The 14,432-nt window shown below is 35.9% G+C and overlaps 2 protein-coding genes and 2 pseudogenes across 4 annotated transcripts; 1 reads left to right on the forward strand and 3 right to left on the reverse strand.

Moving 5' to 3' along the window:
- Positions 1 to 411: 411 nt before the first annotated feature.
- On the reverse strand, positions 412 to 4,206 carry LOC143567116 (DEAD-box ATP-dependent RNA helicase 15-like; annotated as a pseudogene). Its single transcript, XR_013141350.1, has 12 exons — positions 4,124 to 4,206; positions 3,920 to 4,047; positions 3,405 to 3,505; positions 3,035 to 3,206; positions 2,728 to 2,959; positions 2,514 to 2,632; positions 2,083 to 2,139; positions 1,278 to 1,462; positions 1,044 to 1,188; positions 879 to 962; positions 707 to 770; positions 412 to 625 (listed from the first exon to the last, which is right to left on the reverse strand). The product of XR_013141350.1 is annotated as a DEAD-box ATP-dependent RNA helicase 15-like (transcript).
- Positions 4,207 to 10,612: 6,406 nt separating this feature from the next.
- Positions 10,613 to 13,183, forward strand: LOC143567114 (protein BUNDLE SHEATH DEFECTIVE 2, chloroplastic-like). 2 transcript variants are annotated; one of them, XM_077053612.1, is made up of 5 exons: positions 10,613 to 10,717; positions 10,795 to 10,856; positions 10,922 to 10,991; positions 11,264 to 11,360; positions 12,027 to 13,183. In XM_077053612.1, exons 1-5 carry the CDS (start codon positions 10,651 to 10,653, stop codon positions 12,103 to 12,105), a joined length of 375 nt encoding a protein of 124 aa, XP_076909727.1. In that variant the 5' UTR covers positions 10,613 to 10,650; the 3' UTR covers positions 12,106 to 13,183. The 2 variants fall into 2 exon arrangements, with proteins under 2 accessions (XP_076909727.1, XP_076909728.1); XM_077053613.1 differs by having other exon boundaries at positions 10,656 to 10,716; positions 10,806 to 10,856.
- LOC143567113 (putative carboxylesterase 6 pseudogene) lies at positions 12,249 to 13,944 on the reverse strand (annotated as a pseudogene).
- On the reverse strand, positions 13,483 to 14,244 carry LOC143567110 (receptor-like protein EIX2). The gene has a single exon (XM_077053610.1). The coding sequence runs from the start codon at positions 14,242 to 14,244 to the stop codon at positions 13,483 to 13,485; it is 762 nt and encodes a 253-aa protein (XP_076909725.1).
- Between the last annotated feature and the right edge of the window lie 188 nt (positions 14,245 to 14,432).

Below are 14,432 nucleotides of genomic sequence, written 5' to 3' on the forward strand. Positions count from 1 at the left end.
TTAAAACAAGTTACGTCGATGAAACCTCAATCTGTCTTGTTTAAAATGGATAAACAGGACCTAAACAATTTTCTACCCACGTGTTTTAGAACAAAAAACAAGATAAATTTTCCACATACATACACATACTGACACGCATATGACTTTTTGTTTCGTTACACATGTATTATTCATCGTACATTTTATTCATTGTCTTTCAGCAGGTCCCGTGACGGGTCTTACCATGTTAATCTGTTAACAGTTTATATTCATGTTTGAGAAAAAAAAAACATTATGTGTCGTGTTTAGTACCATAGTCATCGTGTCTGACATACTTTGACAGCCCTAATTTTTGTAAAAGTTACTAGATTCTTGACTTGTTTCCTAAAACTTCGTATTGCATACTGACAAACCACAAAACAAATGAACTAGTGATAAACAGGTCTAGAGTGCATACTGCAGTTAATTAAACCTTAAAACTAGAAAAAGTCAACAAAACAAGTTTATAGATGTTACAAAACTCAACAAACCATAAGTTCAAGACTGTATCATCATGATCCGGACAGACATTCATATCGTTCATTCGTTTATATTCCAGATGCCCGTCACACTTGCTAAATAGTACTTCTGTCATCCTACGAAGGCACTGCACACAAATCCAAATTTCATTTTGTTAACTTCTAAAAAAAATATTAAACAAATAACGAGTGTTGGATAAAAAACTTACTATAAGTCGAAGTGTCGATCTGCTCAGGAAGCTCTTTAATATCCACTTCAAACCTCTCCTGAACCTACAACCAAGAAAATAAAAATAAAAACATCAACATTATAAAATAACCTTTATTTTATGTATTAAGCTATCTTTAATCATTTTTAAAATCTTAAAGCTTGTTATATACCTGATTAAGAACATCTGAGTCAGCAGCTGAAGACACAAATGTGATTGCAAGACCTTTGGTTCCGAACCTTCCAGCTCTACCAACCTGTGACATTACCAAAACACCCCTCAGGTACTATATCAAAAAAAACGTTTGTAATGAATTAATATGAAAAAGAAAAAGTACACGATGGAGATAAGTGTCTGCAGAATCCGGCATGTCATAGTTTATGACAATGTTCACACGTTCAATATCAATACCCCGACCAACTAAATCTGTTGCCACCAAGATTCTCTTGTGTCCTTCCTTAAATCCCTTGTAGCGTGTCAGCCTGCAAATTATCCAATTGAATTATTATAAACAAGAATAACATAAAAGTGTAAATCTAGAGATAACTAATATTGTTTTTATAAGACAAACCTTTCTTCCTGGGACATGCCAGAATGGATGCAGATTGAAGGGAAATTACACTCCACGAGCAATTTGTTGAGCTCAGCTGCTCTGCTTACACTTTTGACAAATATCACAACTTGATTAAAATCTAGCGCGTCGAGCAGATCATTCAGCTTACGGTTCTTCTCCAGCTCGCTCAATTTGATGTAGTGCTGTCATCAAAAGAAATATAAGCGTAAAAAATTATTCAAAAATATCATTATGATCACTGCTGAAAGTAGGCTTCTAAACCAACCAAACATTCAATGAGCTGTTCCAAAACTTTCTATAACTAATATAAAATTAAACGAGCAAGCATGAACATGTGTCTCATTTGTTCATTTATGTTCGCGAACATTCATTTACGTTCAGGTTCGTCCGTTTACATTCATTAATTGTGTATTGATCTAAACTGATAGACCCATTAAAACTCAGTCTAGTTTCAAAATAAATAATATTACAATTTAGTCTAGTTATACTAACCTCTTAGGCCCAACATATTATTAATATACATCTATGGTTTGTTATATTCGTTTCAAAATATCCGTGTCAGTTATATTCGTTCATTTATGGTTTGTTTACATTTATGAACAATTCATTTTAAAAACAAACATAAACTATCATTCACACGCTCATTTTCTTAAAAAAAAAACAAACACAAAACAAACAAAAAAAGACAATGTTTGTTTAACTGTTCATGTTTGATCATTTGTTCAGTAGAAGTTAATGAACGAACATGAACATGATCCATTCCTGTTTGTTTACAAGCCTAATTGTAAGTACAAGTGCTTACCTGTACAAGTCCATGTAGGGTCAACTTGGCTTCATCATCAACATAAATTTCCATTGGCTGAAATGAACAAATATCATAGTAAAAGCATATTAGGAGTCTTCAGAAGCTAACGGATCCATTATGAAATAACATCCGCTGATTCAAGATTCTGGTCCCATCTGATTGGTCCCCTTTTGCAGACGCTTTCAAATCAGACCAACCATGTTGGTAATCCATCACAGCTATCAACTATTAATTTTAATAAAACAAAAAAGAAACCCTTCTGGAACACTTTGTAAGCTAAGAAGAAATACAAAGGGAAAGAAAGTGAACCAATTGAACCCTCTATTAACTATTTTCACACCCTCGGAACCGTCGTTTAAAATATGCAATTCCGTTATGAAAATGTTGACTTCAAAATTCAAGTAGAAGAGCTGGCCATGAAATATTACATCTTGCATAAACTTTTTGCAGACGGGGCGGATCTCCTTGCTGAGTGTAGCTGAAAACATCATAACTTGTTTATCATGAGGTGTCATTTTGAAGATTTCTTGCACGTCTCTCCTCATATCTACAATACAAAATAAAAATTATATTTACAAATTAAGAATATGTATCAGCAAAAAAATATGATTATTGATCGATCAGTAACACATGAAAGCATACCAAGTGACTCGAGCATCTTGTCACACTCATCTAGTATAAAGTGCCTCACACTCTTCAATGCAAGATCTTTGTCTCTAGCAAGTGCGAGGACCCTTCCAGGCGTCCCGACAACGATATGAGGGCACTCGTTCTTCAGAAGCTCCTTGTGAATTTTGATGTTCACGCCACCATAAAAGACCGCAACCTTGATGTCAGTCAGATAAGTGCTGAATCTTTCGAACTCATGGCAGATCTGTAAGTGAGACAAAGCAGTTAAAAACCAGTACTTTAAACAACATAAATAAACAGTTGTGGATAAGGCACGTGCCTGATAAGCTAATTCTCTTGTGTGACATAAAACAAGGGCGGTACTTGACCAGCAACAGGCTCAATTTGCTGCAGAGTTGACAAGACAAAAACAGCAGTCTTGCCCATACCAGACTTTGCTTGACAGATAACATCCATTCCAAGAATAGCTTGTGGTATGCACTCGTGTTGCACTGATGAAGAAGCAAACAAATCCTCAGTTTTAAAAAAATTTACCAAATCTGAGGACATCTCCATATGACATGGGTACTGTTATTTACCTGCAATAAAACACTAAAAGCCATAAAAAGAACGTCCAAGCCTGCTTCTGGTAAGCATATCAATTATTAACAGTAGTACTTAGAAGGACTTATTAGAATAAAGCAGCTTGCCTTCAGAGGGATGTTCAAATCCTGAATCGACAATAGCACGCAGCAGCTCTGGCTTCAAAAGAAAATCTCTGAATCCGGAACTGTGAATTCCTACATAGCCCCTGAATTAAATATAAATCCAAAAAAGGATCATTAGCCAACTGAATTTTGAATAAAAGTTTTGTTCGTGTGCATACAATTGGACAATTTGTACGTAAAAATATACAACTTTTTAAATTCCCTCTTTTATGTTGTCTTTAAAGCCCTAGCTGCTTGTTTTATGCGCGTGTCCTTATTAACTTGGAGTTTTAAAACTAATGATTTTTTAGAGTTGTAAAATTTTAAAACTGAAAACTTTATATGAAAGAAAGCCTAACCAAGCTGCTGAATTTGAAGCATAAACATATCATCATCAGTAAAATAAAGTATGAGTTGGGTTAGTAAACAGCCCCAACATAAAATAATAAATTTCTACCAGAAATCAAAAGCATGTAACAATATAGAGATTAAGCGCATAATATATAGAAAGTGCATACTTCTTAACGGCTTCACCGTTGACTTTGACAGAAGCGGAATCAGCAGCAGCCTTGTCGTCCTCCTCCTCGTAATCGAGAAGCTCTTCCTCGTAGTCGTTATCCTTAATCTCTGCTTCCCCCATTTCGATCTGAAATTATTATTATTATTATTATTAGGGTTTCAAAATACAAGAAACAGATACAATTAGATGCGGTTGTTCTGACCTTGGATCTGTCACGTTGATGAAGCTAGGGTTTAGGGATTGAAGCAAGCAAGCGTCTGTCTGCAGATAAATATATTATTATGTTGATAGATCAAGGGCGGTCCTTTTAAGATTGAAAGATGGGGTTTGTGATTGAATCCACCTACCAAATTTTCATATTAGCCCCCTTCAATTTCATATTAGACAAACACCATTGATATTTATTGTTTGATATTTTTGTCTGACATTATTTGTTTATAATATTTATTTACTTTTTAATTGTAAGAAAGTTAATAATATATTTATGGTTTGATGATAAATTGTTTCATAAATTAATGAGATGTTATAACTCGGTTTAAAAGATATATGGGTTTTGATGAGACCCAGGACTCGTTTATTTTTTTACTATAAAATTGGTTTTTAATTATAAATAATATATATCTTTTTTTTAAATAAATCAGATATTAATTTTTAGTGTACCTTTAGAGGATTTTTATGTCAAATATTTAGTGAGATTAGTTTTAAATTTAATGAGATTATAACCTGTTTAAGAAATATCTGGGTTTGATGAGACCCATACCCGTGAATTCGGTGACTCCAAAATAAGTCTCCATTTAAAAATCAAACAAATCTGATGACTTCAAAAAAAGAGGAAGGAACCACATCGTGACACGTAAGATTTTAATGATTTCGTTTATATTTATTATAGATATATTTAAGATAGATAATATACTATTTCGAAACATAATAACATCAATTCGTTTTATATGTAAAAGTTAACTTTTTTCATCAAATAATCAAATGATTAAAGAGCATGGAATTAACGGATTGAGTAAATACCTTTTCGAGTTTTTCTGTTTAACATTTACTTTTTGTATAAAAAGTTTTTAAATATTTAATAATAGTTCCTATCTTTTAAAAAAATAAATATTAATTTTGAGTGGAAGCAGTACATTGTGTTACAAAGAGTTACTCAATACATTATGTTACATATCACAACGAGTCGGGGGTCTCACCGAAAGCAGTTTCTCTATCCCTATGGGGTAGAAGTAAGGTTGTCTACATCTTACCCTCCTTAGACCCTACCATAGCTTTGCTATTGATGGGATATACTGAGTACGATGATGATGATGATGATGATGATGAGTGGGAGAAACCCACCAAAGGGGCCGCCCACTTTGGGCCTTGGGAAGTGGTCACCCATTAAATCCTTTTGCATGCAACTTTAAGATTACACTCTCTCGGATTGCTTTCTCTCTCTTCTCTCTCAAGGTGTAAGTAAACTCTTCTTCCTTCTTTAAATTTCGGCCAACATAGAGAAAACAAGAGGAGTTTTACAAGTGAAATCCTAGAATTATAAGGGTGTTTGTTGGAAGCTTGAAGGGCATACAAGCTTGAGGATCTTCTACTTTGAAGACTAGCCATTCAAGATCATTCTCTTCTTCAAGTTTCAAGATGAAAGGTAGTATCTTGAAAACTCCCTATGGTTGGTTTATATTGGTAAGTATGTATTTTCCTATATGGATCCGGGGCTTGGGTATTTGTATATAAAATCGGATTTATATTCATCTAAATAACAAGATTTAAAAATATTTTATATGTTGCGTTTTTCATATAAATATGGTTATATGACTTTGATAATCTTGTTAAAACCCAACACAAGTGCGGTACGTTTCATGACAGATTCTTTACGACCATAAGGCAAAGTCATAGTCAATTGAGGAAGATCCATAAAACCTTGCCAAGTTATTACAAAACACTGAAGAAAATCATACATCTGTAAATGAAATAAAAGAACAATATCGAATTAGGGTTTGGATATTGTAGAAAACAGGTGTTGGGTAGGAAAAAATCATGTATGTTTGTTAGTACATCCAACGATTGAGATTTTTCCATCCAATACAAAATGTTTTCTAATGTATAAACGCTTGAAAATGGGAAAAATAGTAAAAGTGTGTTGTTTTTAAAATTGGATACTGCTTAAAAAGGGGATTAACGTTCGTTGTCCACATAGTCTGACTAACCAAATTGTGTGCTTCCTGATTTTACTCCACCTAAGAATAACCCAGTTGAGGATAAAAATGAGGCAATACAAGATCATTGACGGGAATTCAACAAGTAAGTTTTTCGTGTTGCGTTCTTAATTAGGTTTAAAGAAACCCCATTTTTTTCTTAATTTGATGTTTAGTTTGGTTAATTGTTGTATTCCGGTGCCGCCAATAGCGCAATGACGGAATGATTTTGACTATTTTACAACAATATGAGAGTTTAATCGATTTTTTTATGTGAATGCTATTGGCATCCTAGTGTGTTGTCGGTGATGATTTCGTGGGTTTAATTGGCGAGGGGCTGGTGGTATTGTGTTGTCGTAGTTGTGTGATTGTGTTGAGTGTTGTGTATGGTGAGAATTGTTTAGGTGACAGAGAGTCGTTTTGGATGTGCCCTGTGTTGATTGGATAATCCGAGGGTTGGGTTGTGTTGGCTATTGGTAGGGGGTTACATGGGTGTTGACTGGGGTTGCTTGGGTGTAGGGGGCGCTGTTGTTAGGCTTCATGGGTGTTGTTTGTGGCTACTGAAGTCTCATTTGTGTAGGGGGTATGTAGTTTTTGATATTAAATAGTGTGGGTTTTAGGTGGTTGTGATTGTGTTGGTATTTACTATTTAATACAAGGTTATAACACACGTGACAAAGTTATAGTTGGAGCGAACATGTTTCTGATAATTGTTTTGGGTAGTGTTGGTGTAGTACCTGGTTAGTATTTGATATTTAGGTTGTGTGGTTTTTTGGTGGGTATGATTGTATTGGTTAGTAGAACTCCATGGGTTGGGAATGGAATCCGGTGATTGGAAGTTGGTGTGTTGTTGTGACCACGGAATATGTGGTGTCGTAACCCGTTTTGCTGTTATTTAGGTTCATGGCGGTGTTGGTAGCCTAGATTTGTGTATGGTGAGGCGTGCCGGTTTGTGAGTTGTTCGGCCTAGTTATTGGTTAGTTGTAACTAAGTAGTTTAGGTGTCGTAATAGTAATGTGCTTAGGTTGTGATGTGAAAGTGCGTTTGGTAGTCGTTGTGATGTTATTCATTGTAAGTTTATTGTTTTAATATGCTTGCTGGTAATTTAATGTTTTATGACCTATGCTTTAAAATTTATTCAGCAATCAGGAGGTAAAGTGATAAGATTGCGTTGATGACGTCTTTTAGCAACTTCAAAAACATAACTTCAAATCCAATTGACTTGACAAGGGAAGACGAAGGTACTTACTGTTTAATACAAAGTTATAACACGCGTGATAAAGTTATGGTTGGAGCAAACATGTTTCTGGGAATAGTTCTTGGCTTTGTATTTTTGTTGTTTTTTCTAGTTGCCTAGTGTCAGGAAAAAGTCAGCAACAAAAAGAGTGACGCGAGTCATAAATGTTGGATCGGAAAGCACGAGGAGGAAGCAAAGAACATGTGCATGTTTATTTTTGCATTAGTTAATACCGTTAATGTATTGTTTGGCTAACACAACCTCATAAGTTGGTTTGTTGTGTGATGTTTGAATTTGTAGTAGTGCGATGTGTGGGTGATGTTGGATCAAAAACCACGAATAAGAAGCCAAGGACAGGTGCGTGTTTGTGTGCTTACTTGAAGCAGTCTGTTTATATAGATTGAGATGAACCCTAGAAGTTGGTATTTTGTATAATTTTGTCCATTGTAGGAGCTACGCGAACCACTAATACCACTTGATAGAGAAAATTAGAGAAAATCAAAGAAGAACGTAATGGGTCAGGCTAAACGTACCCTCCTGGTTGCTTGTCATACCCCCTCCCTGGAAAAACCAACTTTCATATTACCCATTGAAATTATATAATTAACAAATTAGCACAAAAATAAGAATTTTGAATTATTTTCTTACAATGTTACGTTTTCTTTTTATGATTTTGGATTTAGGGTTTAAAGTTTAGGTTTAGGGTTTTAAGAATTTTTTATATTAAATGATTCTAATCCCTTTTAAATTATAAATTGATTCATGTTGTTGCACATGAATCATGAATGGATAACGTGATATATTAATATTCGTATTATGTTATTTTGAATTACTTAATTTTTCTTATTCAAATTGAATTTTCTATTTTAAGATATATATATATATATATATATATATATATATAGTCATTTTAAGATTTTGGGTTTTGGGTTTCGGGTTTTAGGTTTTGGGTTTCGGGTTTAGGGTGTTGGGTTTAGATTTTATGGTTTCGGGTTAAGGATTTAAGGTTTATTTTGTAAAATAATTAAGATCAACAAATAATATGAGATACAAATTATAAAAAAGAAAACAAAAGGTTAGAATAGTATTTCTTAAATACCTGAAGGGAGGGAGCATGTTTAGTAAAACTACAACAAAGGAAGGGGTACGTTTATCAGCACCCAAGGTAATTCGGCCAATCAAACATATCGCCAGAGTTCATTTATTAGGTATTTAACTGTCACAGCCCCGACCCCTATACTCGGGAGGGGAGCCGTGAATATTGATTGGTGGTATCGGTGTTTATTACATTATTTTGCAGCGAAAATTTCATAAGAATCGTAGTTAGGAAAAATGATCAGAGTTATAAAAACACCATGATTATTATTATTATAAACCGGGAAATTAATCCTTTTTGATACAAACATAAGTTTTATAGGGTTAAACCCTAATTTACAAAACACGTTTCTTTTATTCTGGTGACAAGCCACTTATTTAAGCTGGAAGCCCGCAGGCATCATTCCTTTGTCTCTAACAAGTCACCTGAAACATGTTAAAAATATTTGATCAGCAAGAAATAATTGTGAGTACATTCATTTGTAAATGACACATTTTACAGTTACAGCATTAAGATGTTTTTACATCTGCCTGCTTACAAATTACCGAAAGGTACCTGTCACTCGACCGTATCTATGACTGTGGTCATATTACTTATTGGCTAACACTTGTCCAATAAGTAACGTGTAATAGCCCAGTAGGCAAGCCTTGTATACAAAACCCCACAATACCAGTAGTAACCATCCCATAAGTCTACAGAGACTTAATCACTGTAATGCATTTAAAATACTTTTAAAAGTATATTTGAAAATATTTAGACATCTGCCATGAGTTTTATAGGTTTTGAAATTATCATGACAGTGTCGAAAAAAACAGTTGTCTCACGCAAGTGTGAGTGGTACAAAAACTCGAATGTCTCACCTTGTAAGTTTATAATTAAAGAACGCCTCTTGGTATTATGCACCTAGGATAAACACAATGTAGTATGTCTAAGTTAGTATAAAACCAATAATCATAACGATAATCACGAGAGTAGAAACTTTACACGATGGCACAATGTCATACCTTGACGGCAGAGCTTTTGGATTCGTGTATATTTCTTTCGATCGGATAGGATATCGTTATGACACTCGGGTATTATACTATAATCTTAATATATATATATGTGTGTGAAAATTTAGAGAAGAAAGAAATTTTTTGTGCGAATTTTGAATGTCCCGTTCACTTCCTATTTATAGCTGATTTTGGACCCCATCGCGGTACGCGATGGCCATACACAACGGCCGTCGCGTATCGCGAAGAATCTCGTAGCTATGTCGAGTTAGCCCAGGCCTGCTATAATCTTGAGGACGAGATTCTCGTAGCGATGGCAGGCTACGTGTCTCGTCTGCGTAACCCCCGCGTCGTGGTACACGATGGCTAACCTAAACCTGTCGCGTATCGCGATAGATAGATTTTTTTAAAAAAAATCTTAATTCTCAACAAAAATACTAAGGAGGCCCTTAAGCGGCTCGCGGGGCGATGCGAGCGTGCGAAGTGCACCACATTGCGCCCGAGCCTGTGCGCGTTCGGGTGCCTCTGCTAGGACCACTGGGTGTGATATGTCTTATAAGGACATTAACATAGAAATTTTTTTTTCTTTTAAAGAGCTCACTAGTTTGTTAATCTAGCGATGTGGGATAAGAACTTAATCTCCTATTTATACTAAGGTGGAAGCCTCTCTTTTCTTTTCCTCCACCAATATGAAATGGAATTTTCTTCTTTTATTTCCTTACTTTTTCCTTTTATTTATTTTATGGTTTGTTATATTAACCACATTGATAACTAACAGTTTGTTAGTTGACAAGTATCTAACTATTACATAATTAGTCACTGCCATCCAATGATTGCATTGTTGAAGTCCCTCCTCTATGACAATTGTACATTTAAGTCCCAGAAGTGTTTTACGTTGTAACATGCTGACACCACCCGCTACTAGCCGACCAAAAGTATACTGAGCTACTATGAAACTGTTTTAAAAACGGCCCATTTCAATCAGAGTCAGTTTTGATTAAAAAAAAACTGTTTTTAACCCGCCGGTAAGTGATAGTTTTTGAAACCCGTCTATATGGACATGAACTAATTTCACCTCCGAAAGCCATCCAAGTATAATAATAATAATATCTCCTTGTGTTTGCAGCCATACACTCTCACACCTAAAATAAAGTCCAAAACCAAAACCAAAACCAAAACCAAAACCAAAACCATCGTCAACTGTCTCTCATAATGCGGATGGCTTTATCTCCTCCATGCCTATGTCTTATATCCATACCTGTGGACAGGTACAACCCAGGTAATTACTATTATTATTTTCTCTACATTCTTTCTTTTCTGTTTAATCTTCATCATGGGTTGGGTTTTCATTCATAGGTGTGTTTATTGGCATTCAACCCAATCGCAGAACACTCAAATTTGACATTTTGAAACCTAAGGTCAACTCTTTTTATCTGTCTTACTTTTTTAATTAAGTAGTCAAATGGTTATTTTCTTGATTTAGGCTACAGGAGATGACAAGGAATCAAAGCCTAAAAAAAGGAGTGTCATATGTACAGATTGTGATGGCAATGGTAAGTTTGTTGAAATGCGCGACTTTCATTCACTTTTACTTTTTGTTGTAAAATGTAACAATGAGTATTGATATACAAACTTTTTTTGGTTTAACGGGTATTGCTTTGCTTGTGACAATCCACAAAATTTGCCTTGTGTTTGTGGCATCCATGAAAATTGGTTGTGATGTTTGGGTTCATATGGATGACACAATTTTCAACTTCGTGTCGAATTTTGCAGGTTTGACCCACGAACACATTTCATTTAAGATTTGGTTTGGTTTGGTTTTCAGGTACGATTCAATGTTCACAATGCAAAGGCAGTGGTGTTAACTCTGAAGATTTCTTTAATGGAAAATTTAAGATTGGGGATTCGTGTTGGCTTTGCGGGTACTAATTCCATCCTCATTTCAGTTTCGTTCTAGTCTTCTTCTAAAGGATTCATTTCATATACCCTTACAAACTTGAAAATTTTCAATAGTTGTTTAAACCCTACTTTTACGTGTAATTTAATCGACATCGACATCGATGATAAGAAAGCGAACCAAACCTTCGCCTCTCCTCTTTTGTTCTCTCGACATATGACAATCGAACGATTCTGTATGTTCAAAGTAGATAATCGAACTCAAATCAAATTATTGAACCAAGTATAATCGTTTAATAATCGAACGATGAACAATCTAATATTTTTTGAGAAACGTACCATTGTTTATGGGTAAAAATAAAAATATAAACTTTAAATGTACTTTTAAGTATTTGCTCCACAGATCCTATATCTATCTATATGGAAGAAAAACCAAGTTTAAAAATGGGTAAACAAAGAAGTTTGAACTACTTTGAAAGTATACTTTTAGTTTTTGCTTGGGTACATATGATACTTTCCAACTTGTTTTTGCAGTATATATGAAATTGACCCTTTTTTAAAAAGTAAGTTATGGTCCAGTCTGGTCCACTTGATCATAGAACCAAACCATTTTTTCAGTTACAGATTATTTTTTTAAAACATGAAAAAAGTAGTTGTTTTAGGTCTGATCCTGTGCTATGTGTTTTTTGCAGGGGAAGGCAAGAAATGCTATGTGGAACTTGCAATGGAGCCGGCTTTGTAGGTGGTTTCTTGAGCGGTTTTGACAATTAGATTCATCATTAGGTATCTATGTAAAAAGTTCAATCATAAGTCATATAACTTGATTATGTAAATAAGTTACATCTTTCACTTTATATATTTATTCTTCGAACAGAAAAAGATTCGATCCATGTCCTTTTTTGTAATGAGTCAACTCAAACGCGGTGTATGAACTCTTTCATTTGCTTCTGTAACAACCGAGTCGACTCAGAATCAGGGTGAAACACATGAAAAACATGTTTTTCATTCTTTGTCTCGATAAGTTCCACTTCCTTTACACCTTTTTTCTTCAAAAACTCGGCATACGCCACTCCCCTTTCTTTCAAGAAATCCAACTCCGCCACGAAAACAAGCACATTTGGAAACCGGATCCATTCGGACTTAGACACATCCATCCGGTCGAGGTTGCAGCCATCATAGTCTCGGTTCGAGCCCTCGGGGATGCTCAGCCTCCAAAACATATCATTTGACTTCACCTCATCAGTTGACCCTTGACTCATCTCTAACTCAGTCCGCTTCTCGCTACCAAAGTAAGGGTGAATCGGTATTACTCCAATTATTCTAACCGGACATTCATTATCGCGAATTGCTCTAATGGCTACATGGTGAGCTATGTTACCTCCGGCACTATCCCCCGAGAGAAGAACCCGGGAAAGATCTGCATTTTGGAGCCATGAGTCTGTCAGTTTTTGTTGGCTTAACCAAATAAGAGAAGCGTAGCAGTCTTCGTATGCGATTGGGAGCCTATTTTCCGGGGCTAGGCGGTAATCAACAGATAGGACGATGGTTTCGGTAGTGGCAGAAAGGTCTCCCAGGAAATGGTGGTAGCCTAGCCATGTGGTAGAGCCAATGCAAAAACCGCCACCGTGGAAATACACCAAGACCGGTAACTTCGTGGCGGTGGCAGTAGCAGTGGACGGGATGAAAATTCGGGCAGTTATCGCCTTTAACGGGTCTATGGTCACATCTTTGCACATGTAACCGTTGTACATGTTGAGGGAGGCTGGGGCCGTTAAGGGTGTGAACCGCTCTACAGAACCATCGCGGAGAACTTTGATGAACTCCGGTGATTCGTTTACGGTCGTGTCCATGGTGGTGCTGGTGACTGGTGAGTGTGGAACGTTTGGTTTAAATATAGTGTAATTTCAATAGGTAGGTTGATCATGCTAATTGAGTTCTTTTGTAATTTAGTATATTTATTTATTGGAATAAAGAACTGATATAATTTAAAACTTAAAACATGAAAGATGTATCTTTTTTCTTCCTTAAATTAATTGCGGGTTTATTTCAGCTTCTTTAGTACAATAATTTCTTGTATATTTATACTTGGTGTACTGTACCACTATTTGTATGATACAAGTGCATCAAGACAAGAAAACATTCCAACAACTAAGTAGGTGTTCGCCTCCGGAGCCGAGACAAAGTTAACTCAACTTGCAGAAGAACCTGGTCTTTCACAATGTTAAAGAATTCAAAGTATGCATGTCTCCATGAATCTATGAGGATCAGCGAGCCACAAAAAACCCAAAACCCGAACACAAAACCAACCACAATGCTAAGATAGAATCCTATACTTATCAACTTTTCCTCATCATCTTCTTCTTCTGCAACATCTTCTTGTCTTCCTGCTCGTGGCTTGTCACCAGGGCATATGCTCGGTAACGGAACCCCACAAAGTGCAGGATTCCCTGTATATGATGACACGTTAAAGCTCTGTAACTGTGTGCTCTTCGGGATTCTTCCTGACAAGTTGTTGAAAGATAAATCTAACACCCCGAGATTGCTCAACTGTGAAAGGCTTGATGGGATTGCACCAACTAGATTGTTTCTCGATAGATCAAGAAAATCCAACCGTGTTAAGAGACCAATGTCTTCAGGAATCCGTCCGGTTAAGCTGTTTTCTGAAAGATTCAAGGCAACGAGAGCCAGCAGACTCGTGATTTGATCTGGGATTTCACCGGTTAGGCTATTGCTAGAAAGATCAAGGCTAATGACTAGACCCAATGTCTTTTGGTACTCTGATTGCCTTCCTTTCCATTGTAGTAATGCTTTAAACACATATTGGGCTCGAGAAGTTAGCCGGGTTCGTTCCAATCCTACTGCATTGAACTCAATACTCGCGTCCGGGGTCCCTTTCTCCCTCATCGTCATTTCCGAGAAGTTGTTGAAACACTTTAATATGTTTCCTGAGATACTATTAACCGAGAGGTCCAAAATTTGAATCTTGTTGAGTTTACATAAGCTTGTAGGAATGGTCCCATGAAAACGGTTCGATGGTACGCTTAGAACAAGCAACCTCGACAAGCTTTCACCAATCCATTCGGGTATCGTACCTAAAA

Source organism: Bidens hawaiensis, unplaced genomic scaffold, assembly GCF_021521415.1.
Source record: "Bidens hawaiensis isolate Kalapana, Puna unplaced genomic scaffold, B.hawaiensis_p1.1 tig00023220_1, whole genome shotgun sequence".
Classification (NCBI taxonomy): Eukaryota; Viridiplantae; Streptophyta; class Magnoliopsida; order Asterales; family Asteraceae; genus Bidens; species Bidens hawaiensis.

What these genes read in the sequence shown, in the direction of transcription:
- LOC143567114 (XM_077053612.1), top strand. Translation starts at nt 10,651, where the DNA reads ATGCGGATGGCTTTATCTCCTCCATGCCTATGTCTTATATCCATACCT. An exon ending in TTGACATTTTGAAACCTAAG is followed by an intron (nt 10,857 to 10,921) that starts GTCAACTCTTTT and finishes TTCTTGATTTAG; the next exon opens with GCTACAGGAGATGACAAGGA. An exon ending in GATTCGTGTTGGCTTTGCGG is followed by an intron (nt 11,361 to 12,026) that starts GTACTAATTCCA and finishes TGTTTTTTGCAG; the next exon opens with GGGAAGGCAAGAAATGCTAT.
- LOC143567110 (XM_077053610.1), bottom strand. Translation starts at nt 14,244, where the DNA reads ATGACGATGAGGGAGAAAGGGACCCCGGACGCGAGTATTGAGTTCAAT.